This window comes from Cryptomeria japonica, chromosome 5 (assembly GCF_030272615.1).
Source record: "Cryptomeria japonica chromosome 5, Sugi_1.0, whole genome shotgun sequence".
Classification (NCBI taxonomy): domain Eukaryota; kingdom Viridiplantae; phylum Streptophyta; class Pinopsida; order Cupressales; family Cupressaceae; genus Cryptomeria; species Cryptomeria japonica.
The window spans coordinates 929686240-929713548 of record NC_081409.1 but is presented as its reverse complement, the minus strand read 5'-3'; the positions used below and the strand labels follow the sequence as shown (position 1 = coordinate 929713548).

The window sequence follows — 27309 nt, the reverse complement described above, 5'->3', positions numbered from 1 at the left end:
TTTTATTTTCAATATAATTATTGAAGTAATTCAACCTTAACAAAATTGGTATTTTTCAGTTTCGCAGACATTGACAGACTTCTTGCTTCGGGTGAAAATTTCCGTTTCTTTAAGATACTGTAAAGATCAATGTCAATAGGGTGCAACTAGGCACGATCGAAATCGGGACATTTTTTCTCTGTATTATGTGGGCCAATTTGGGTTTAAACCAGACTATCGCAAACATTGTGAAATCGATACTGGCATGAAAACAAATCTGGACACATCAGAATCAGACACGCAGAGTAAAATCAATGTATTCAGCCATCCATCCAAGTCTGATGAAACGAGGTCATTGATAAGCAGACTTGAAAATGGCGGGAGGTGATATAGCAAATGAGGCATTTGAACTCCTGAAGTCGCGAGGATGGTATCTGAAAGATGTGAACGTTGTACAACAAGTGTTGCAGGAGATGGACCAACACCCACGGGCAATGGAAAAATTCGTTGAGGGCAAACTCCTGGACATGGATTTGAAAGCAATTGGTGACAAGTGCCTGCCCGATGCATCTGCTATGCAACGCCTATCGCATCTTCACGGTCCAAAGGTTTTGCAGGCATGTATATTTTATCTTTATGAGTTGAAATAGTTGTTTCCGCAAAATCATCTCCACTGTTCAGCTAATCTAAGCATGCCTATTTATTATTGGTAAAGCTAAAATGTAAGGGTAATCACTGTTGAACCTAAAATGTCCATGGGCTGCTTAGCTTATTTTGGATAGTAGCCACTGAATCAATTTGTGGAGCTGGTGGTTCCATGAATGTCAAATTTTGTTACTTATAAATAAGTAGTCATCTTAAATTGCATTATGGTGGCTCCATGAATGTCAAATTTTGCTACTTATAAATAAGTAGCCATCTTAAATTGCATTATTAAAAGAAATCTTTAATGTTAATTGGTCACATAAATTTTGGATAAAAAACTGGAAACAAATAAAAAAGAGGAATTTTTTTTTGGAGAGCTACATGTCAATCTTTCAAATAAGCAGTTGTTACTTATTTCCAGCACCCCTTTTTTTCAAAACTTATTTATAAGCTTTAAGCAATTTCTGCTCCACTTAAATAGGAAAAGATTCCAACTTATCATCTCCTCTTAATTAAAAATTTGCATAAGAACATTCTAGCTGCTTAATTTAAAGTGGAAATTGTGTTTAAGCAGCTGCATGGAGACATGGGTAAGTTAGTGCATAAGACCTCTCTTATGCAAGCATTCTAAAATGGTTTTTTTTCCATCACTCTATATCTCTTGGATTTGTACACACGGCTTTGAATATGGAGTGCACTTATCTTTTGAGACAGTGAGAGGGATCATGGAAGCTCTTTGGAGGATGCCAAGAAGGAGAAAGTCTGCTCCAATGAAGAAGAAGAATTTATTCATGATGAAAAAGTCTACCAAGAGTGCTTCAATTCAAGGTTGAGGCAAAGGTTGAGATATCGCCATTCAAAGGGGAAGCAGAAGTGGAGAATCACCATTGGTTGGTTCAATTGGAGGTATACGTTAGCATGCATTCTCTTTCTTCTGGAACAAAATATTTTCTTTTGTAGATTGAGATTAAACAAACATATTTTAACTTGGTTTGAAAGTGATTTGTATTCCATGCTTTTAAAAAGCAAGCTCCAATTAGTTTGTGGGATCAATTGAAGAAACTGTTTAAGAAACAGTTATATCCTATTTATCATATTGAAGAATGAGTGGAATGACAATTTTTGAAGTAGAAAGATGGACAGAGTGAAAGAGTATACTAGTGAATTTCGTAGAATGGCATCCCAAATGAAGAAAGATGTGCAAGATGAGGGGGGTATTGATGAAGTACATTGGAGGGCTTCCTAGCCATTTTCGGATGCCTATATTTCTATCCAAACTAGTGGAATAGTCCTCCATCCCCTTCAAAGATAAAAGAAGCAAAAGAAAAGAATGTAAATTCCTTGAGTACCTAGAAGAAATCTGCACAACATTATGGCCATTGTGACAAAGATGGTCATATGGATTCGTCTTGTTGGAAGCCACATCCAAAAAAATGCCTCATAAGAAAAGGGTAAGAATAACTCTATTTGTACTATACATGAAGAGAGTATGGGACTTAATAATAGTAAATGAATTGATTGTACTAAGAGGCATTCCAAAATTACTTGCATTATCGAGAAATTTAGTTTCTTGGCTCAAGAAGCGGTTGTTTAACTTCAAGGTTCAAGATGAGGGTGTTAAAATTGATGTTATTTTTATATTCTTGTTTGCAAGCTAATTTCTTTTCTCAAGAGTTGGTTGGAAAATTTGGTCTAGAAACTTATCAACACTCTAGGCCTTATGTTTTTGTTTTGATCAAGGAAGGTACACATTTTCTTGTGAATAGACAATGAAGTTTATAACTTTATGTTAAATCCAAGTTTGTTGATGAAGTGGTTTTGAATATTGTTGCTTTGGATGTGTGTGGCATTGTGTGCACATATGATCAGAAAGTGGTTTATTATTGTAGGGAAAACAAATATTGCACATAGGCAAGAGGTAGCAGCTTAGAGGGGTCCCAAATATCAATGGCGACAGATTACTAAGTGGATCATTCTTGTACAAGAAAAAAAACATTGATCAAGTATTTTGATGTTCAAGCACTTCAGCATTATCAGTTCTTTCAAATAGTTGGAGACAACTCTTTTGAAGATTTTGGTTGGTCTTCCTTCTATGGTTCAAGGTGAGATGGTATTAATGACATCGATTGACAAGAGTATCCCTCCCTTATTGAGTCTTCATAGCTTTTAGGGAGCAAAAGCCTCCATATTGGGATATGTGATTCATAAAGGATTTGTTTGGCTTTGTGGCAACAAGGAAGAATAGGTTTTAGAATAGAGGTAGACACTAAGATGGAGAATGCTTAGGAGGGTATGGGATTGTATGCACCAAAACATACACACGGATGTGTTCACGTTGGTGGATGATTTGTTGTTTGTTGTGGATGAGGCAAAAATTGTTGAAGTGATAGTTCTTGTGGATTGTTGGTTTGATTTTGTTCCTGATTTTCTTGTGGCAATACCAATTGTATGACAATTTGTTGGATGGTTATGTTTGCAAGTGGGCGATTTTTTGGGAGGACAAGAAGTTTGAGGAGATGAGTAGGGGAATAGATAGAATCTTTCCTAGTTACTCTCTCACAAGATTAGAACACATGAAATTAAATCAAGATGATCTATTGGGTGTTTGAATGTGTTTGACTAGTTTGTTTGATGTTGACATTTAAATGTGTTTGACTAGTTTGTTTGATGTTGACATTTAAATGTGTTTGACTAGTTTGTTTGATGTTGACATTTAAATGTGTTTGTTTGGTTGGTGTAAAAGAGTAAAAATTGTGACTTTAGCTAAATGTTTTTTCACTACTTCAACATTATGATTTAGTTAGTTTGCTATTGTTTCAACAAATTAATGCTATTATCCGTAAAATACTTTAAATGAAATATTATTAAATAACTAAGCATAGAAGGAAATGAGAAATCACTGATTTCTAGAAATTGGAAGAATAATGTATAGATTTTTACTATAGAACCAGAACAAGGGGGATGTTGTAGGAAGTCTGTAGAGAACTATAGAGCTTGAGAGAGTTGTGTGTGCTTGAAAGTATAAGAGAGCTAAGAAGAAAGCTAATGAATGAGAGATAGATTCAAAAAGAGAGGATGCAAGAGGAATAGGCCGACAAGTTGTTTGGAATCATTTTAAGCCATTACTATTGGGAAGGTGACAAATGGAGAAACACTCAGAAATGGCCACCGAACAAGAAATTCTCATCAGATGATAGTGTGTTGCGTGGATATCTACATGTGGTGCTAGTGTCTAGATAGTTTGGGCCCAAAAGCAACTAGACACTAGAAAATCGCAAGAATAACATGAAAGTTGACAAAAAGTGAACATAGGAAACAAGGCCTAAGCACCATGGGAGGGAAAAAAGCTAATGCACGGGTTAATACCTAAGTAAACACAAAACATAGCGTGAAATTGCAAGGGTATGCAACTTTTGACATTATAGTTAGATGATGATGAATACTTTGTTTTCCTAAAATGTTTTTATGTTGTGCTATTTGTATTCTTTTTGTGTTGAAATGAAGGGATTAATTAATCTAACTAAATAAAATGAGCCACTCTAATATAAATGCTCAAATTGACTAAATAATTTTTTGTTTTAAACAGATGAACTAAATAAAAAAATAATAAAAATAAATATTAAATAACTACACTAAATTGATGAGAGTACTCTAATTAATACAATGTAATAAATTAATTATAGAAATGTAGTTTATCTAATCTGCGAATTGATTTCTTCCTTTCCACAGAAGTGGGATAAACAAAGAAGCAAAGAAGCTTTCAAAGACACACAACTAAACAAATCTCTCTTTCAAAAGAATAAATTGCTTCCTTAATATAAATAAGAGAATTTTTAGATTTGAATATTGTTTGATTAATTTTGTTCTGAAAAATGTTGTGGAAGGTGAGTAAAGATCTATTAGAATAGTTTTAGAGCTTCCGTAGAACTTACCTTCGAGAAATCTTAGATGTTTTCTAGGAAAACATTACTAGAAACATCTCTTGGGAGTCTATATTTTTTTTTTGTGTTCCGTTTGTTTCTTCTTATTTATTTCTAGAGAAGATTACGAAAGTAGAGTTGAATAAAAAGCTTTAAATGCAATATAGAAAACAATACACATAGTAAATAAATTCTCCTATTTTTAATCCTTCTTCCCTAATAATTTCGAAATTAACAAATGAAATCTACACTAGTGAAGACAAGCTTTTGAAGACAATTTTTGAACTACTAAAAAGAAGCTAAATCTAATCAGCTAAGAACTTCCACACTTGAAGCTGGTTTACTTAAAGTGCAAAGCAAGATTTAAAGTAGGCTAGTGTGTCCGCAAAGCTTCAAGATCTAGCTACTAGCTTCCTCCTTTTGTGATATTCAAATGGTGGGTCAATCTATAGATAGGGGAGTAGTGAAGTGGGAGGAGGATATTGGGACAATGGGTGACAATAGCTGAAAATGGTTGAATGTTGGCTACAAACAAAAAATAGTAATAAGAAGGTAAGGGCTTTATAGTGGATTGTATCTTCTACTCTTAGAGTTTGGATCCATGAAAAGATTAAGATTGACTTATTTGTAGAAACCTCAATTTTTTGGAGTCATAAATGATAAATGTGATTGGCAGATCTAAATTCTTCTTCACCAGGCCAAGAAATGAAGCGAAACTCATGTTTTTTGGAATTAATTATGCCATTGGATAACTTGATGAGTTTGTTGTGGCAAACATGCATTCACAACTTGAGCCAAGCAGCAAATGCATCACAAGGTTGAAAAACATGACTTTTAGGCCAAAGAAAGATATGAACACTTGGTGGATGATAAATGACAAACATAAGGGATGCATGGGGAGTTCTAAGAGGTTAACACATGCCATTGTACCCTAGAGATATTGTCAAAATCACAATTTTATGTTTTATACCTTGTAGGCTTATTGTTAGGGTCTTTAGTCATTGTCAAACTTGCCATGGAGGCTCGTTCATATTTGGGCACTTATAGGGACATCTTAGAGTAGGCATTGGCAAGAGAAAATGTAATGAAATAACTTGCACAAGAGAAGAACATGATAAGAAAATGCTGCAAATACTTAATAATAATAGGCCACTTCTTAGCTTCATAGGGGCATACCTCCAAAAGTCTTTAATAAGAATTTAATTTAAAATATGATGATTAATAGCTACTCACAATTTCCTCTATATAGGCACTTTTGGAATATTCTAGCATCCTAATCCAAATGAGGCTGACTCACCATATTATAGTTATGCTTATGGATGCCAATAGACTTAATTAAGGATTGTGTGGCCCATATTCAATTATCACATATCTTGATACATGCTATAGGATAAAGGGCGTAGCATGCACCTCCCGTTAAAACCAGCATTGTCCTCAATGTTGATGATCCATGGATGCTTTTCCATGAATGCTTCATCTTCACATTTTGAAACTTTGCTAGCTAAATTCTTTCACTTGATTAGATACCTAGTAATCTCCCTTGTTCACAACCACTTGGCTTGTGTATAAAGGATTCCGTCTTGTCCAAATATGGCTTTTACCTTTGCATCGATCCCTAGTAACTTTGTTTGGGTTGAAATTCTATGCTAATCAATTTGTTGCTTTCTTTTTCTATGTTCCATTGCTTTTTCTTCTCCTTGAGACTTGATAGCACCTCTTGTTGGTGTTGAATGTGTTCTTCCATTACTGTAATCTTTTGGTGTACCTTCAAAGACGAGGTGATGGATGGTGGATAGTATCTTGGTACATGGTTAAGATGTCTTTTTTTATGAAGTAATCTTTTGGCATGTTCCCCAAAATTATTGAGTGCCCATCCAAAATTTCTTATGGATCTAGTGATGTGAGACTCTTTGGTTGTTGTACTTCTAATGAAAACAATTGAGCTAGACTCTTCTATGCCCACCTATCAAGCATCTTTTGGCTTTGATGAGAGCTTACTAGTTGTGGACACTTGCATGCAATCATCTTAGTTCAAATATCCTACCCATAGAGTGAAAACGCATAAACAACTCTTCAAAGTTCATCTCAATTGTTCTTAAAGTTATTGAGCTATTGGAATCCCAAAACAATGTCTACTCTAGACATTGTGATAGCGAACATACAACAATTCAACATGTAGTCTTCATGGCAAGTTTAATGTTGTGGCATTCCATTGAGCAACTAGTTGTGCCTCCGTCTATAGTTATAACTTGAAATTTTGGGTTTGGATAAACAAAATAGTTCAATCGTATTGCCAACTTATACTCGATGAAATTGTTAGTACTCCTTAAATTAATCAATATTGTCACTTTCCCTTTTTTAGGAAAACATATTGCCTTAAGGGCTTGTGGGGCACTAATACATAATAATGCTTGGAAAGAAAATAGTTGGCTGGAGATCTTTTGAGTCTTCCACAACCACTAATGCTTCTTCTTCATCATTTTGTATATCATTTGTGTCCTCAATATAGATCAACTTCTTTTCAGATTATTCGTGTTCTTTATTGCATTTGCTATCATAGTTAAACCATAATCCTTTGCCCCCTTTTTCTTCAATTTTTAAGGTGTCAAAATTATATGTTGAAGAATCATGAAGTAGGGGTCCTCCAATGTTTGTTACTGACAAATTCCTCCCTTTTGTTAGCTAAAACCTTTTCCTCTGCTTGCCTTGCCAAAATCATTGATTTGGAGATGGACTTGGATTGAACAATCTCAAATTTAATGTGGTCATTTAAATCCCCTAGTTATAGTTCCTTCAATTTTTCCCATGTAACATGCTCCATTCTTAAAGACGGGGTTTGGAATTGTTTAACATAGTCCTTAATTGTACCTGTTTACGTTAATTTGGCAATCTAGCTAAAGCAGCTATCCATAAAGTTGTCACTATAATATGTAGTGACTAGTGAGTTCCTCTTGGAAAATGAACCATGTGACAACGCATCCCTTCTTTTATTCTCTCCACATAATCATATACCAAACAAATTGATCTAGTTCCAAGTATTAGGATGCCAATGCAACCGTTTATTGACATGGAACATTATGAAGATAAAATAATTGTTGTTGGATCACTGCCATCAAACTTTTGCATATTCGTCTTTGGTGTGAATTGCCTCGCTATTGAATTGTTTGGGTGGTGATCCATCCTTATATTTGAGTGAAACCCAAAAGCATCATGTCCCTTAGAAGACACATCTTCTTCCCAAACCTTATGATGTGAATCCACTTGCTTAGAGTCCCTAGATATCACAAGAGAATCAAATCTTTTCACTAATGCTTTGATATCTTCACTCATAGCAAACTCTCTCATCTCTTCCCTCAATGCCAAAATATCATCCTTACCATGGTGGCTTCTTTTATAAGAGCTTCCACATCTAAGGAACCCTCTCCTCTATTATTGGATCATCCTTGTCTAAAGATTTTCCAAGTGTGATAAGATTCCTTTCTTCACCTTTGGTTGAAGTCCCTACCATGGTGTGGTGAATTAATTTTACAACAAATTACAGAAAACAAATCCAAACAATATGAATTTTTTATTGTAATTAACCAAGAAATTTGCTTACCTGCAATCTTTGGAGTGAACTTGGTGGAAACCTTTATTTTGCAATAACTTATTCAAATTGGCTTTAAAGGATCTCAAATCTGGACTGTAGCAGCTTTAATATGTCCTTGTTCATCTTATCACAGATAGTAGCAGACCAAGTCCTTTAAATGGATGAAGGGAGAGGGTGCCAGATTGTTGATGTGTCTTTTGTACACGACCAAACACAGAATAAAATACCCAGAGGTATCTTATCCTCTCTTGAGTAAAGTTTCCGAATGCTGAAGATATCGCAAAAAGGATCAATCGTTGAAACTTCAAGGTTCTATTATGTAGGTTCTCTACTCGTGGATAAGCTCTTTGTGGTATGATGTGATTTGCTGGAATCACAAGGGGACTTACACTCGATGACTTGAACGTCTGATTTGCTGGAATCACAAGTCCTATTTACTAACTGGAAGACAAACAAATGGTAAAAGATGCAGGGTTCAGGAAGTCTACTCTACTACCTAGAATGCGAGAAGATGGATGAACGTCTAGGTGGAGTCCTACTGGGCTGGGTGTCACCATTAGGCTTGAACAATCCGACACCAACTCAGTGCGATCTTCTAAGGGATGCTTCCAATATGTTCAAATCGTACACCATCAGACACTGGTCACCATTCAAGATAATGCATGAACAATAGACGTGTAACGACTTAAGATTAAGCTCATTTTATGCCAGTTGACCACGCAGGGCACACTTGCAATCAGTAAGAGGCTAGTGGTATGGATTAGACGGATTCCACACAGATGCATTCAACAATTTTCTTCATTCAATCTAATTATCTATCGTCTAAAATGAAGATTCAACAAGAGACCATGCATATTGCAACGAAACAACACACTTCACCATAACTTCAATGAAAATGGAGTTTGTTTACAATCACTGGCAACAATTTCTTGCCTTGTCCTCCTAATTTACTCTAATTGCTATCCTATTAGTTGACTATTCACTATTAGCTAACTATTCACCCACTATCAACTATTGACTAACTATTATCTATTAACCTTTTCAAAATGAAGAGCTTGAGCCTTTTATAATGCTCTTAATACAATTCAATGGCTCAGATCAACTTGAGATCAATGGCTGAGATTTTACAATAAAAACTCTAATTAGGGTTTGTTACAACAAACTTAATTCTGACCAATGAAATAATTGCATTATTTGGACACATGTCTTCTTTGGAATATTCGACCAATGGATAACTGGGGTAGGTACATCGAAGTTAGTGTCATTTTTGATGAGTCGGGTACATTGAATTTGGACACGTTGAGGTGGACCCATCTGACTGGAGGAGTGATGATTGGGATGCCACCTTGTCTGACACTTGTAACTTGGTAGATGTTCAATTTGATGATGCTGAGAAGCTAACTTTAATTAACTCTTCTGAAACTATCTGCTTCTTCAACAGACCCTTGCTTTAACCTCCTTTGTCTTTGATGTGCAGGATGGATGGTGTACCTTTCCTTGAAATGTTGGATTGGAAGAGGTCGTCCTTGATGATGTTGGACTGGAAAAGGTCGTCCCTGATGATGTTGGACCGGAGAAGGTCGTCCTTGATGATGCTGGACTGGAGGAGGTCGTCCTTGGTCTGGCCTGGTCTTCTTTCATTTGCAAGACAAACCAAAAGATGATTAAGGTCATATAACGAATTCATTTCAACATAGCATTTTCTACCTTAAATCATCAACAAGAAGATATAAAACTGAAGCTTGCTCAAGATTCTCCCAAAGGGACATGCCCTATAAGAATTTCGCCCTGGACCCTTTGGAAGGGTCAGGAGCGAATTTTGCATTCCTGGCTCATTTAGAATTTTGCATTCCTGGCTCATTTAGACCTCACTTTGCGACTACGCTTGCTTAGAAGCATGCCTAAGGATCCCTATATTTTGAACCAATACCAAGTTTGATGCAAATTTGGGGCAAAATAGAGGTTTGAAGAATTTCGCTCTGGACCCTTTGGAAGGGTCAGGAGCGAAATTTGTATTTTAGGACAAAATCCATTATGTCTCTACTCCAAAATGCCTTCCAAGGCAAGCATACACTAGCCTTCTCTCCACCAAGGCCTGGGAATCCATCTTTTGATCTTCATCATGAGCAATTTAGGTGAAATTGAGAATTTTGCTTTGGACCCTTTGGAAGGGTCAGGAGCGAAATTCAAGTTTTGCTAAGGTTTATCCTTTTCACTTTCTATACTTGGACTTCCATCCTTGGATCCCTCTCCCACGCTTGCAACATTTTGCGTGACTTCAAAATGACCAAAAAAGAGGATTTCGCTAGAATTCATGGCCAGGGATAGGACTTATAATGGATTTCGCCCTGGACCCTTTGGAAGGGTCAGGAGCGAATTTCTTCCTCTAGCCCAAAATCATCATTTTTGGAGACAACAATCAATCTAAGGGCAATCTCAAGGGCATCCCTCACCTTGGTCTAGGCATAGCTTGGCACAAATTTTGGAGAAAATGATGGGTTTTAGGATTTTCGCTTTGGACCCTTTGGAAGGGTCAGGAGCAAAAATCTTGTTTTAGGCTTCTTCCTCCATCCTCTCAACTTGAATCAACCTCAAAAGGCAAGAAAATGCTCCTACTCACTCATCCAAGCTATAAAAACCAAAAGCTTGATTTGATCCAAGGGGAAAATGATGGATTTGAAGATTTTCGCTCTGGACCCTTTGGAAGGTTTAGGAGCAAATTTCTAGATTTGAGCTTACTCCTCCATCTTTCAACCTCAATCAACTTCAAAAGGGCAAGAACACCTCTCCTTACCTTCAACCATGCCATAGGTATCAAATTTTTAGCTTCACTCAAGGAGGAAAAGGGTGGTTTGAAGAATTTCGCTTTGGACCCTTTGGAAGGGTCAGGAGCGAAATTCTCTTTTTAGCTCAAAATTTGCATTTTTAGTGATCAAAAATCTTTCCAAGGCATTCCAAATGGTTTCTCTCACCCTAGTCTAGGCCTGACTTCACTCAAAATTTGGAGAAAAGGATGGGTTTTAGAAATTTTGCTCTGGACCCTTTGGAAGGGTCAGGAGCGAATTTCTCTTTTTGAGCTCATTCCTTCATATTTGATGACTCTTGGCAATTCAAAGACATACCTAAGGACACCTCTAATCTTGACCCACACTAGACTTGGCATAAATTTGAGGGAAAAGATAGGTTTTGCACAATTTTGCTTTGGACCCTTTGGAAGGGTCAGGAGCGATTTTCAAGTTTTTGAGCATGTTCCTCCATCCCTTCAACTTCAATTCACCTCCAAGACTAAGGACACATCGCCTCGCTCCTATGTAGGCCATAAAAATCAAAATTTTAACTTGTCTTGCAAAGGAAGTAGGTGATCTTGGGATTTTCGCTCTGGACCCTTTGGAAGGGTCAGGAGTGAAATCCTTAATTTGGCTTAATTCCTTCAATTTAAATGATTTCTAGCAACTTGAAGTCACTCTTAGGGGCATCTCCTTCTTGATTTTACCTTAGCGAACACTTGATCTAGCACAAAGTTGAGAGCAAAGAGAGGTTTTGAGAAAATTCGCTCTGGACCCTTTGGAAGGGTCAGGAGTGAAAATCTCATTCTTAACTTGATATTTCATCTCTTCAACTCCAATCCTCTCTAGAAGGCAACTAAACATCATTCTTCACCCAAGTGACAAGGTCTTAAGCCTAAACAAGGTCAAAAGAATAGGTTTGCAATGAATTTCGCCTTGGGCCCTTTGGAAAGGTCAGGAGCGAAATTCCCTTTTTTGGTTAAAACCCTCATTCTCCAACGCTTTCAAACATCCCTAAGGGCAACAATATGTCCATTCTCTCTTTCAACATGTCTTGGACATCAAAATTTGGTCAAACTAGGGAGGAAATGAGTCTTAGGTAGATTTTCGCTTTGGACCCTTTGGAAGGGTCAGGAGTGAAAATCTGGATTTAGGCTGTGTGATTGCTCATTTTCGAACTTCAATCTTCTCTGGGAGGCAAACATAGACTACTCTCCATCCATTTCCACCTTGGTCCTGACTTTAGCTAAAGGAAAAATGAGTGTTTTCAAGAATTTTGCTCTGGACCCTTTGGAAGGGTTAGGAGCGAAATCCTTAATTTAGGCTAGAATTCCTCATCTTTCAATCCTTACAAGGCTAGAACATTCAAAAAGACCTCCAAGAATGCCTTAGAAACCAAGAGCTTGGCTTGGACAATGAAGAAATTGAGGTCTTCAAGGATTTTCGCTCTGGACCCTTTGGAAGGGTCAGGAGCGAAATTCCTCTCCCAGGTTGATCTCCATCATTTCAAAGTCTTAAACCTCCTCCCCATGCATCAAAGCCTACCAAACCATGCCTTAGAAGTTCCAAACTTGGTCAAGCTGAGGAGCAATATAGGGGAAATATGAATTTTGCTCTGGACCCTTATGAAGGGTCAGGAGCGAAAATCATGTTTGGGCTTAAATCCTGACTTCATCTCCAACCTTTCCTTATCAAAACAAGAATTTTGCTTTCAAAAATGCCTGGGACAAGGATTAGTTCATAGTTTTTCGCAAGGTAGGACCCTTTGGAAGGGTTAGGAGCGAAAATCATGTTTGGGCTCAAATCCTGACTTCATCTCCAACCTTTCCTTATCAAAACAAGAATTTTGCTTTCAAAAATGCCTGGGACAAGGATTAATTCATAGTTTTTCGCAAGGTAGAATGCCTTATGGAAAAAATCGCTCTAGACCATTTGGAAGGGTCAGGAGCGAAATTTCTCTTCTAGGCTCAATTCACCTCAAATTGGACTTGGCTTTGCCTTAGACTTGATCCTAGATCCATTTCTTCCATATCTTAGCCAAACTTGCTCAACCACTCTCTGACTTCCTTGAACTCAAATGGGACACCACTAGCAAACCAAGCCTAAGGAAGACCTTGAAGGAAACCCTAACCCGGAGCATTCACTGACTCATCCTAGCTCAAGCAGAGCCTGCTATCCAGTGATCCCCCTGACAACACTCAAAATGCAAAGGCTAACAGACAAAACCCTAGAAACCCAGAAAACAAACCTCAAAAAGCAAAAAGCAGGGGTCCCCATTTGCAATGGGGCGATGTGTGAATACGTCACAGCACAGATCCAAGATCATCTATTTAGAGGACTTGGCCTGCTACTATCTCTTCATTTCTCTCTTCTTTGGCTTCCTTATCTTGATGATGGATCATGAAGTTTGATCTTTTGTCAAAAACTTTCACAGTCAAATCTGGAAATCTGTGATAAGTTGTTATTATGGACCGTGGAAACTTCATGCTTTTATTATCCTTGATCAACCCTCCGATTTGCAGAATTTTCCTTCCCAAATTGAAAGGTATATGCTTCACAATTTGACTTCCTGAATCGAAAAAAGTTGACTTGTTTCTTGCCTTCTTGATGTCAAGATCATGCTCTATACCACTTGTAATGAAAAAAATTGCATAAGAGAAGAATATAATAGGAAATATGCTTGCAAATATTTGATAATAATAGGCCACTTCAAGGGGACAAACCTCCAAAAATCTTCAATAACTACAAAATGCACAATATGATGATAACAACTACTCACTACCTTTTATATAGGCATCATTCAAATATTCTAACACACTAATCTCAGTGAGACTAACTTTGCATACTATAATTATACTTATGGACTCATAATAGATTCCATTAAGGATTATTATGTGGCCCATAGTAGGCTATCACATATCATAGTGCATGCTATAGGATAATGGTGTAGCAGAAAACAGAGAAAAAATAGTGTTTCTGGCTTCTTGGTGAAACTGCCAGTTTGCAATAAGTGTCTGGTTCACAACTTTTTGGCTGGTTTTGTCAAAAAGAAGTTATGGTCTTGTTAAGCATTGGTTTCACAATCAGCAGTGGTAGTTTTGTGATTGCCCTGTGATGACAAGTGACAGTTTTGTTACATGATTCTTGAGGCACCCTATTGCCAACCACCCACCCCAAAGGCTACGGCATGCTTCATCGGCAGCAGCAGTTTATTCTGTTGATGATCCAGTCTCCGATAATGGTGATAGAGATGAAGCGGCTGCCTCACCCTGTTCGAGATCCAGATATGTCCAACCCTCCCGGAATGAGAAGTTCTTGGTCCACCCATATGCTTCATAGGCAGCAGCAGTTTATTCTGTTGATGATCCAGTGTCTGATGATGGTGATAGTGATGAAGCGGCTGTCTCACTTTGTTCGAGATCCAGCTATGTCCAACCCTCCCAGAATGAGAGAAGTTCTTGGTTCACCCATTGCCAGAGTAGGAAGAAGAAGGGGACATGACTTGTGGTGTTTCAAGTTTCAACATTTTTTACTGTTCAACTTCCACTGATTCTTGGACTTCTGCTCTTGTTTGTAAACTAGAGCATTAAATCTTTATTGTAAACCCAAATTGGGAACAGTATGTAATTGGATTTATTGGGAAATTGAGAAAAATTTTAAATTCCAAAATAGACCATGTTTAGGCAAAGAACAACATCTGAATTGCTGGAGAGAGTTCAATAGGGATCCTAGAGATTGAATTGTGTTAGATTCAAGCTGTTAGAAGGCCCAAGTGGCCTAAGATCTATATTGCTACTGGAGTTGTGGGATTTAACAGAGTTTTTAGCTTGCTGGAGATTTCTCCCACACTTGGGTTTCTCAAAGGGAAAATGTGTCTTCAATCTGTGGTGATGTTTTGCTCTCATTTTCAGGTATTCAGAGTTTTAAATTTGCTTAGAGAATTTCAGTCCTTTGTCATTTAATCTTTATATTGATGACTAGTGTTTGGACCATCCATCCTAGTTTCTACAGATCAATGGTAATACTTATTTCTTCATCTATCTAAGATCAATATTATTATGCATCAGTGAATTGGTTCTAACTGCCTGTTCACATAGTTTTATCATTGCGTATTTGTGTGGCTAGCACATACCCTAGCAGGTACTATTATAAATTGAAATGAATGGATTTATAACCTTAGGAATAGAGTTCTGTAGTGTTGATGTAATAGTGTCGGTCGTATCCTTTCATGGCCGACATAGACAACTAAATTGTCTAAGAGGCCTATTGGCCTTAGACAATTTAGTTATATCGGTTTGCTGATATTTATTAATGTGCGATTTGTGTATAACAAATAACTCCCGCCACCCTTGTATAAATCGTGTTTGTTATGATGTAACAAATCTCTAACAAAAGGACCTGATGGTTAAATAAGAAGCCAACTTGTAGAAGAGGCGTGTTGATTGGAGACATCCATGCATAGGTATAAAGATGAGTCTCATCTCCCCTCATAAGCATCGAATCAATACAATCATTACCTTCAGCAGTTCGTATCATCTACAGCAAGCAGATTCGCACTTCTCCATCAGTGATTCATATTGTGTGTATCTCCATCAAGGCTATCTACAGCAGTTTGAGGATCTTCAAGGCAGATCATAGAATATAGAAGGTGGATTTATCAGCATAGACTGATATACAGTAGTGCAGATTCCTTACTTATGTCTAGGGTGATCTTGTATCATCACTTAGCTTCAAAGAGTGAAGCAACTTCTTGTAAAGACTCTTGTCTTATTGAAGGAATAAATATCTTCTTTTTTGCTGGGTTTTTCACCTTCAAGAGGAAGGTTTTCCCAGGGTAATCTCTGTGCAAGTGTGTAAATTTTGTTTATTTAATCTGATCCAAATTTAACATGTAGGAGGTCCATTGTCTTTGCTTCTTTTGAGATATACAAAATGCTTTGAATTCCTTAATATCATGAGAAATATATGAAAATGTTTAATTAATAAAAGTACAAATATTTTGTTCAAGCATGGTAGTGAATGATTTCTTAAACTTGAAGGGCTCAAAATGCTTAAGAAATCACTTCAATTCTCAGTAAAAGTTTGATTATTACCTCATATATTCACTCCTTGTTGACAAGATTTCTGGGACAACATGCTAATTATGGGAGTATAATACAAGTGTTATTGAAGGTAGACTTCTTTTCTAGACTTTATTGATTTTTTTGCATTATTTTTGCAGATTGTTTCACTGAGGAATATACTTGAAAGCAGTAGTAGGGCAGTAGTTACCAATCAACAACAGCATGGTCGTCTCTTACGAATTTGCCTCACTGATGGACACTCAAATGTTACTGCGATAGAGTATCGTCCTTTTGCATCCATTCCAACAGATTTGGCACCTGGAACTAAGGTAGTTCATCTTGAACTGTTTTACAAAATAGCATACTTAATTATTGTAAAGAAATGCACATAATCTATAATTATCTCATTCTAAAAGAAAGGAAAATGAAATGAGATATTCGTTGTCCAGTAACAATTAATGAATGATTAATATGATAACAATTATTTTACAAATACTAGCAAAAATGGAGTGTGTCCTGCAACTACAGTAGTAAACTCAATAGCTAAAAGAGAGGAAGTTCTAAATGAGTTGTAAAGCATTTAATATTCATGCCCTCTAGACACAAATAAAAAAGATGAAAACTTTTGAAGAAGAAAGGGGATGAAACCTCTAAGCGTTACTAATTTACTAACCATTTCTAACATCAAGATTGAAAATAAATGAGTAATGGGTTTAGTGATTGCTAGTGTCTTTGTGCACTTTGCTGTCAAATTAATCTACTAAGGCAAGGCTGTTGTTGAGACTTGCCTGCTTTGATTTGTTACATTAAGTAGGCTGGTCATCAGGACTCTTATGGTGTGGTCTACATTGGGGACAAATTTTTGGAAAAAGCATTACTGAAGGAGATCATAAGCATTATGTTCTATGAGAGATGTTAGCCTTGATTGGGCTGTGGGAGAGAGCCAAATTGTCAATATGTGAAACTTTTTTCTTCTTGGAAATAGCGAGCATGCCTGTGATGACTAACTTATACCTACATCCTGACATGACACAAATATAGAATGCACCTATTCATGGACAATGGAGGAATAATAACGACCTATGAAACTCACCAAGGTAGGGTTGTTTATTTTAGGAAAACCTAATGGATCCTTTATGATGAGTACCATTCAATGCCCATTTCATCTATTTGTGTATCGCACATGCTAATAGATGGCACCAGCCATCTCTTTATACTGTTCCAGCCTTGATCTGAATTATTCAAAACAACCATTTGATAAATGAGTATCATATAATTAAGCCCTGAAGTTTCATAGTTCCTTCAACTGTGCTATCCATTGATATACACATGATATTGTTCTGTTCTATAATAAAAATATGGAATTGCATGAAATGAGCTAAACAAATGCAGTACTACTGCAAAAAGTTGATAATTTTATCCTTGAGTCTAGTTTCTGGCATGGGATAGTTCTTTATGGTCATAAAACAACATGAATAGATAGTATGCCTGACCATTATCACAGCTTATGCGGAGAAATTTATACAGGAAGAAATATGCAGCAGACAGTCATGGGAAACGGGGCTGGAAAATATCCAGAAGGGTCTTCAAGATTCAAATGCATAAGCTGCTTCCCTACAAACTGTTTGAAATGCTGAAAAATTGTCTTTAGAATAATTCATCCTCTAGTAAATGTGCCTTATTTCTTGTACTTCCTCATTTGAAGCCTCAACTTTAATCAGCCATGGGAACATTCCACTTTATATTAGTAAACGAGATGCTTTACACTAAAAAGTAATTTTTTTTGAACTAAAATGTTATTTAGTCGAAAGTAATTTGTTTGGGAATGTAAGTTTACTTTTCAAATAAATTTGCAAATTATGTGGTCATTGTATATTCCATCCTTTTTTTTTTCTAATAATATAATGTCTTTAGCACAAAACAAATATTCATTTGTCACTGTTCAAAAATCATTTTTTAAAATTGAAGTTGTTTAAAACAATTTTTTGGGGACAGTTTCCTATGTGTAATAAATGTTTATCCACTTTATAGAACAACATTGTTATGAGCTGTGTCACCGCATTCGCCGAATTTCCGGCTTCAGGTTCGGAATCGGCGAATCTATTAAAAACTAATCAAATTCCAAAAAATTTGTCGAAAATTCGTCGGGGCGGTTTGTTGTTTTGTGTTCGTGTGCTGAGTCTGCCATTGGAGCTCGTTTGTTTGCTGTGCTCAGCCGCGACTTTGCCCAGCAACTTTTCCCTCCCCCTCGCAGTGCCCTGCCGCCATCGGTCACCCGAATAAGCCTTCGGATTTTTGTTTTTTGTTTAGGACTTTTGTTTCCTTGCATTAAGATTAATGTTCTTTTAATATTACCTTTAGTTATTATGATTTTTGTTTCCTTGCGTTAAGAATAATGTTCTTTTAATATACTTGGAGTTACTAATATTATATTAATTTATATTTATTTATTGTTTTATAATTTTAATTTATATTAAATTCTCGTTAAAAATCTAGTATTTAGAAAAGTATTCAGTATATTTAATTTATTTTTAATCGGTTTATAATGATTTCAAATCTATTTTACAATCTTAAATTATTTTGGTAATTTATTGGATATATTGCTTATATTTAAAAAAAAAAATTATATAAGGTGAATTTAATGTCGAATATTTTTTGCCTTTGTCGAATTTTATCCAAATTTTTATGGTTGCCAAACTCGAATTCAAATTCAAATGCGGTGACTTAGGTTATGAGTCATAGATTCATGACCTTCACATCCCTCCATCATTGTTAAGGGATCACTGTGTTTATAAATGTTGTTATATGAGATGATTTATGGATTAAGAGAAATGAGTTTAAACAAGAGCATACAAATAGTGAATTATTTTGGTATCAATATATTTTGTGAAAACAAATGGTGGTGAATATATATAAGTAATACTAGCATATTTATATTTAGAAAAACCTGTGTAACAGATGTAGATATTCTTCTTGAGGCACCTATTTCATTTATACACGACAATTTAAATTTTTATTTAAAAAAATAGGTATTTCGGGAAGAATATCTCATGGTGTCTTTAACATGATTTTTCTAAAGATAGGTGTGCTAGCTATATAATTCAATATCCATATTAGGTCTTAAATAACCATATTTCCATTGACGTCCATGCAATTCGATTAATAAAATTATTAAACCTTTGATGAAGGAATATTTAAGAGTTGTTTGGGCCAACTAAAAATATTACTAAATGCTGTGCATTAACTAGCATAAAAACTTCCATAAGATAAACTGCTAATGGATTTTGGAATAGACTAAAACTCTGATTTCTACTTAATACTTAGTGTTAATAATTTTTATTTAGACTAGTCTCAATGTCCCTTTTTTTTGATCAGTAAATGCTTTATAATTTTAATAATAATAGTTATATTATAGACAAAATTTCGAGTTCGGGCCAATCTGTGGCAGTATAATAGTCTATCTCCCCATGATACCTTACAATGTTTGATTCAACAGTATACAGTCCCCAATTCGATATACAAAAATATACAGCTATCCTCTGCTATTATCTTCCTATACATCCCTGCACTAAGGCTACTTTCATACGAAATCTATAGTACCCGTACACTGTCCAATTTGATACCAAAAAATCAAGGCGGAAAAAAACAACCATCTTCAACAAAAGAAAATTAGGGGCATCAACGTCCCGAACCGCTAGACACAATCACACACCCACCAATTCCCTGAGTGTTAATGTTATAGCTATGCTCGGATCCTTCAGGCTGACATAGCAAATGAAAATGTGTAAGTGGCCTATTGGCCATGCACATTTATCAAGTTTGATTCCTATATTGCCAACCCTTATTTTATAGTGGCGATTTCATGAAGCGGTTTATTAATAAAGCATAACTAATTATCTAACCCACCACCTTGGTGATAAGACGTGTTAGTTGGCATTGAATTAATGCTTGAAAAGACGTGATGATTAGAGAAGAGCCGACTTTTGGAGAAGTCGTGTTGCTTGATATGGGTATATAGTTCGGTTCCCTCTCACTTCCAAGGCATTGAATCAACACACATTAGCAGATCATATTCCTTGATCAGCATATTGATATCCTTTAGCAGCTCGTGTTCTTCTTCAGCAGATCGACTCCATTCTTCAGCAGTGTGCTCTCATCTTCAATGCAAATCAATTGATATAGAAGTCAGATCGAACATAATAGATCATCATACAGCTGTTCACATTCCTACAGCAGTTCGGATTGCATACAGCAGTCTAGGGTGTATCTATATCATTATATAGCTTCAAAGTGTGAAGCAATTCTTTGCAAAGATTCTTGCCATATTTGAAATTATAGAGATATACTTTGTTGCTGGGTTTTTCACCTTCAAGAGGAAGGTTTTCCCAGGGTATACACTGTGCAATTGTGCTTGAATTATTGTCTATCTAATCTGATCATAAAACTTAACATGGTATCAGAGCCACAGTGAAGTAGATCGTGATCAGATTTCCCTATAACAGCGAAGTTCTCTTTCATCTCTCACCTTCAAGAAGGAACATCAAAGCCTCGAAAATGGTGTATGGGTTGAAGGTTGAAGATAGATTTGAAGGTGCTTCAAATTTCACTTCATGGAAGTTCAGAATCCTTGTTGCACTTGAAGAAAATGATCTTCTTCAGTTTGTGGAAGGAAAAGAATTACATGAGCCTGAAGATCAAGAAGAGAAACTTCAATTCAAGAAGAATGCTGTCAAAGAAAAGAAGATCTTGATTGATTCCGTGAAGGATCACCTAGTGCCCATCATTTCCAAGATGTCAAATGCAAGAGACATGTTCAAAACTTTGGAAGGGATGTATGAGATCAACAATACAAGTAGGGCAATTGCATTGAGGCAACAACTTCATCAAGTCAAGATGGCGAAGGGAGAATCAGTCATATCCTTTTTATTGAAGATTTCAGAATTGAGAAATCAGCTAAGCGCCATTGGAGATGAAGTTGTGGACAAGGATCTTGTCATGCTAGCATTGAATGGCCTTCCTCCTTCTTGGGAGCCATTTATTCAAGGTATAAGTGGGAGATCCAAATTCCCTAAGTACGATCGTCTTCATGCTGACTGCATCCAAGAAGAATCAAGGTTGGCTGCAAGGGGAATTGTCAAAAGTTCTCAAAATGAAAACCCTCATGTTCTTGCCACCCAATCTACTAAGAAGAAAGGAAGAAATTGGAAGAAAGGCAACTTCAAGAGGAATAGAGTTCAAAGGTCAGACTTTGCTCCTGATTCAAAGAAGAAGAAAAAGGATCTCTCCCACATCCAATGCTTTAGATGTGACAAGTTTGGTCACTTCGCAAGAGATTGTTTGACAAGGCCTCAGCAACAAGTGGCAAACATTAATGAAGTCTTTACTCAAAAGGAAGCAGAAGACAACTCTAATGGGTTCCTCTTCATATCTGCCTTATCAAGTGATGTTCCCACAGATAGTGACACCTGGCTAATTGATAGTGGGGCCTCTCGACACATCACAGGCTTTCGAGATCATCTTTCAGATTTGGTGGAAAGGGAACCTAACCTTCAAGTAATCATTGGAGATGATGAACGCTATTCGGTGAAAGGATCTAATGCTACATCACTCAACCTAGAATTTGGAATTTCTCTTCATCTAAGTCATGTCTTGTTCATGCCAGGAATCAAGAGGAATCTTGTGTCTATTTCAGCCTTGGAGGATAAGGGTTATCAAATAGCATTTTCAGAAGGGAGAGTTCTTGCATGGCCAAAGAACTCCAGCATCAAGACTACACATGTGATCGGGAATTGGCATGAAAGTTTGTACAAGCTTTCCACTCATCCAGTTCCAGCCCTCCTACACGACTCTTCAAATTTGAGTGAACTATGGCATAGAAGACTTGGACATCTACATTTCAGGTCTCTTCCATCATTGGAGAAGATGGTGAAAGGTATTCCTAAACTTAGACATGTTCATGATAATACATTTAAGGTTGTGCTATGGGTAAAAACACTAAGAGTCCATTTCATAATAGTGAAAGTAGGTCTAAAGAAATTCTAGATCTTGTACATTCTAATTTATGTGGGCTAATGTCAATGGCATCCCCAAGTGGATTTTTGTATTATGTAACTTTCATAGATGACTACTCTAGGAAGATTTGGATTTATTTCTTAAGGTCTAAAGAGTCTGATGAAGTCCTAGGTAGATTTAAAGAGTTTAAGGCTCAAGTAGAAAACTTATCTGGGAAAAGAATTAAAATTTTAAGATCTGATAATGGAGGTGAATACACCTCGGGTAGCTTTCGTGATTTTTGTATTGAGGCAGGGATCAAGAGGGAGTTTTGTGTCCCTTACAACCCTCAGCAAAATGGGGTTGCTTAAAGAATGAACAGATCTATTGTTGAAGCTGCTAAAGCCATGATCCATGATCAAGACCTTCAAACCTTTCTTTGGGCAGAAGCTTCTAGAACAACAGTATATGTTTAGAATAGATGTCCTCATCGGATATTGCAGAATATGACTCCAGAGGAAGCCTTTTCAGGGATTAAGCCTGATGCCAGTCACTTGAGGATCTTTGGTTGTCCAGTATATGTTCATATACCCAAAGACAAAAGAACCAAGTTGGAACCTTTTGGCAAGAGAGGAATATTTGTGGGCTACAGTGAAACCTCTAAAGCCTACCAAATTTACATTCCTGGTCAGAAGCAAATAGAAGTGAGCAGAGATGTTACATTTGAGGAAGATGTTGCATTTAGAAAATCTAAGGGTTCATGCATGGAGATAGATGATGAAAATCATGAGACTCCTCAAGACATGGATGTTGATCATACTCTTGAGATTCAGAGGGAGTCCATTGAACCTGTAGCAGATGATGATCCAAGTGAACCTTTGGATCCTACTGATGGGCCTAGAGATATTGTTGTGAATCGAAAGAGACCTCTTTGGGTAAGGAACACTATGCAAGAGGCAAAAAAGTTCGCGGCTCCTAGAGGCACATTCAAAGAAAGTAAAAGACCACAAAGATTCTCTAGCTATGTTGCATTGATGTGTAATCTTATTGAGACTGAACCTTCTAGTGTTGAGGAAGCCTCAAAACAACACGTATGGAAAGATGCTATGGATGAAGAGTATCAATCCATTAATAAGAATGACGTTTGGGATATTGTTCCTAAACCTGAGGGGAAGTCAGTTGTATCTTCCAAGTGGCTATACAAGATTAAACATGCAACTGATGGGAGCATTGAGAAGTACAAGGCTAGATTTGTGGCTCGTGGTTTCTCTCAGAAAGAAGGAATAGACTATGAAGAAACATTTGCTCCAGTTGCTCGCTATACTTCCATTAGGACCATCATTGCCATTGCAACAGCTAAGGGATGGAAGCTACACCAGATGGATGTGAAGACAACTTTTCTCAATGGTGTGATTGAGGAAGAGGTCTACATTGAGCAACTTGAAGGGTTTGTGATTCATGGGAAAGAGACTCATGTATGCAAATTAAAGAAAGCATTATATGGTCTTAAGCAGGCTCCTCGTGCATGGTATGAAAGAATCGACAAATACTTGGTGAGTTTGGGTTTTTGCAAGAATGATGCTGATCCGAATTTTTACTTCAAGGTATTCAATGGTGACGTGTTAATCTTGGTTCTATATGTTGATGACTTGTTTCTTACTGGGGAAGATCATCTCATCCTTAGATGCAAGGAGTTGACTTCAGAATTTGAGATGAAGTACCTAGGACTGGTGCATTTCTTTCTAGGTGTGGAAGTGTGGCAGAGGCCTAATGAGATTATCCCGAGTCAAGGAAAATACACCATTGACATCTTGAAGAGATTTGGAATGTTAGATTGCAAGTCTATGTCCACACCGATGGAAACTATCTTGAAGAAATTGAGGGAATCTGCATCTAGTTCAGATCTTGTGGATCCTACTATGTATAGGCAGTTGATTGGATCCTTGATGTATCTAGTTAACAATAGACCGGATATTTGCTATGCAATGAGTGCATTGTGTCAGTTCATGTGTGAACCAAGACAAATGCATCTAGTTGCAGCCAAGCATATCTTGAGATACTTGCATGGTATAGTTGGATATGGCTTGAAATATTCTTCCAGTGTGGACCTGAATCTAGAAGGCTATTCTGATTCTGATTGGGTAGGGAGTGTTACTGATCGGAAGAGAACCTCTGGTTGTTGCTTCAGTTTGGGATCTGCTATGATTTCCTGGTGTAGCAGGAAGCAGTCTTCAGTGGCATTGAGCACCGCAGAGGCAAAATACATTGCAGCATGTGTAGCAACTCGCGAAGCAGTGTGGCTTCGAAAGCTCCTTGCAGGATTGTTTGGACAATCGTTGGAACCTACAGTTATTCGTTGTGATAACCAAAGCTGTGTGAAGCTTTCTGTCAACCCAATGTTCCATGATAGAACAAAACATGTTGAGATTCAATACCACTACATCAAAGATATGGTGCAGAGGAATGTTGTTTAGTTGAGATACATTTGTATTGAGGAAGAGGCGGCTGACATTCTCACCAAGCCCCTTGCCAAAGTGAAGTTTGTGTATTTTCGAGACAAGCTAGGAATTGTGGAGAATGAAGCACTTGCTGAGAGGGAGTCTCAGCATCAGTAATTTCTTGAAATGTACTATAATTCATTCTTATCTGTGAGAGAAGTTTGAGGTGCAAGCCCTTGTTAATGCATTCTTCTCTGTGAGAGAAGTTTGAGGTGCAAGCCCTTGTTAATGCATTCTTTTGAGGGAGAAGTTTGAGGTGAAAGCCCTTGTTCCACCCTCTAGGAGTAGCCATGGTGGATGTCATGTGAGAGACTCCATGACTAGCACTTGTGTTTATTCACCCCCTGGGAGTAGCCATGGTGAACATCATGATGAGATGACATCACATTGAGTGATTCTGTGATGGGCACTTGTGTTCATTTGTTTTTCCATACATGGGTGTAGCCATGATGGACCCACCCTCTGGGAGTAGCCATGGTGGATGTCACTGTATGACTCAGATATAGAGAAGGATTCCTCCCTAGCTAAGAGGGAGTGTTAATGTTATAGCTATGGACGGATCCTTCAGGCCGACATAGCAAATGAAAATGTGTAAGTGGCCTATCGGCCTTACACATTTATCAAGTTCGATTCCTATATTATTGACCCTTATTTTATAGTGGCGATTTCATGAAGCGGTTTATTAATAAAGCATAACTAATTATCTAACCCGCCACCTTGGTGATAAGACATGTTAGTTGGCATTGAATTAATCCTTGAAAAGACGTGATGATTAGAGAAGAGCCGACTTTTGGAGAAGTCGTGTTGCTTGATATGGGTATATAGTTCGGTTCCATCTCACTTCCAAGGCATTGAATCAACACACATCAGCAGATCGTATTCCTTGATCAGCATATTGATATCCTTTAGCAGCTCGTGTTCTTCTTCAGCAGATTGACTCCATTCTTCAGCAGTGTGCTTTCATCTTCAAGGCAAATCAATTGATATAGAAGTTAGATCGAACATAATAGATCATCATACAGCTGTCCACATTCCTACAGCAGGTCGGATTGCATACAATAGTCTAGGGTGTATCTATATCATTATATAGCTTCAAAGTGTGAAGCAATTCTTTGTAAAGATTCTTGCCATATTTGAAATTATAGAGATATACTTTGTTGCTGGGTTTTTCACCTTCAAGAGGAAGGTTTTCCCAGGGTATACACTATGCAATTGTGCTTGAATTATTGTCTATCTAATTTGATCATAAAACTTAACACTTAGGCCAGAGCTGGTACCAACCTCCCTCGAATCAGCCTATTTACCCTTGCTTTGATGTGCTCTGGAGTCCACCTCTTCCCTCTTTTCGATGTATTTTGATCCTTGGGGCTGCCCTCATCTTTGGGAAGGTTCAACTCCCTCTTGCTTACTTTGCACTTGGTCTAGATCCCCTACACTGCGACAAGCCCTCACATTCCACGTTCTGATGATATCCTTGATTCTTTCCATACCAATCGGGGCAGCCACTACCTTAATTTCCTTGTCTTCGGTTGGACTCTAGATGAAAAAGGGTCGCAGTGGGGGAGGATATTGTCCAACATCCAACCAATCTCCACTCGGGGCATGAAAACCTACTCCTTGTTGTGCAATGGTTGTGATGGAGGCAAGTCCCCAACACCATTCTTGCATGACACATTGGTTCATAATCTAGTGAGTATCCTCCATAGATTCTAGCTTCAAGCAAGGAATAAGGACGCAATATCAATGTTTGTCCTATAACGGTACTCTGTCTTCAAGAACTCATCTCCAAGCACCATCGTCACTTAGTGTATCAACTCTGGGTCTTCAAATTTGAAGACATCCCTTAGTCTTTTTTTGTGATTTTGCCCCAGAAGGCAACCATAAGTTTGAGAGTTTGTAGTGAGAAATTTGCTTGCATCTTACAAACCACCTCTTCAGCTTCCTAGAAACAAACCACTCAATTCAATGTGGTCTGCAACAAAATGGGTGAGAGTAGCCTTCATGGGGAAGCTAAATGTAACTCCGCACGCTTCGCGCCAACCCCTAGATCATCATTTAGTGCAGATTAATTGCAGTGCTCCATTACCATTCTACCGTACCATCCTCCCCGGTCACCACCTTTGCAATGCTATGTCCTTGTAGATCCTTCTAGATGTAATCATTGCCTTGTACTAACTCCACTGCCAACTTGGAGTACTTGTCTGCCAACTCATTTCCCTCTCTTCTAACGTGGGATATTTTGAAATTTTTGAACATTAGCAGCCAGCTTTTGATAATTTTCACTATCTTGTCGAGTTTCCAGTTCTCGGCTTTGCCTTTGATTAGGGCATTAGTGATAATTTGTGAGTCTCCTAAGTGGAGCATTTGGATGGATAATTTTTTTGCCAATTTCATTGCTAACAGAGTTGCTTTGGCTTTTGGTACATTGTTCGAACCTAGCCTGAGCGTTAGTGATAATTTGTGAGTCTCTTAAGTGGAGCATTTGGATGGATAATATTTTGCCAATTTCACCGCTAACAGAGCTGCTTTGGCTTTTGCTACATTATTCGAACCCTACCCGAGCTTTTGCATACCCCATGCCTACACACCTGCCTTCCAATTCCTGGCCACACATCCTGCTCCCGACTGTCCAGGGTTACCCTTGGAGACTTCATAGAAGTTAATTTTGATCCACCTCTCTTTGGGGCAGTCCACTCCACTGCCACATCCCTATCTTGGATTGGATTAGCCCAATTAGGCCCATTAGCAAGCCCTCAATGTTCCTTGTTAATGTGGAACAATAATCACTTATCCTAAAAACTAAGAGCTAAAACAATCTTTCACATTTTATAAGAATTG

General features: G+C 37.4%; 1 protein-coding gene across 1 annotated transcript in view; it reads left to right on the top strand.

The window, feature by feature from the left end:
- Positions 1 to 27309, top strand: part of LOC131035767 (uncharacterized) — a 38131-nt gene continuing 10822 nt past the window's right edge. Inside the window, exons 1-2 of the mRNA XM_057967510.2 lie at positions 1 to 596; positions 16141 to 16311. Coding sequence (XP_057823493.1) covers positions 354 to 596; positions 16141 to 16311 — 414 coding nt within the window. The 5' untranslated portion in view covers positions 1 to 353. The remainder of the gene's footprint in view (positions 597 to 16140; positions 16312 to 27309) is intronic.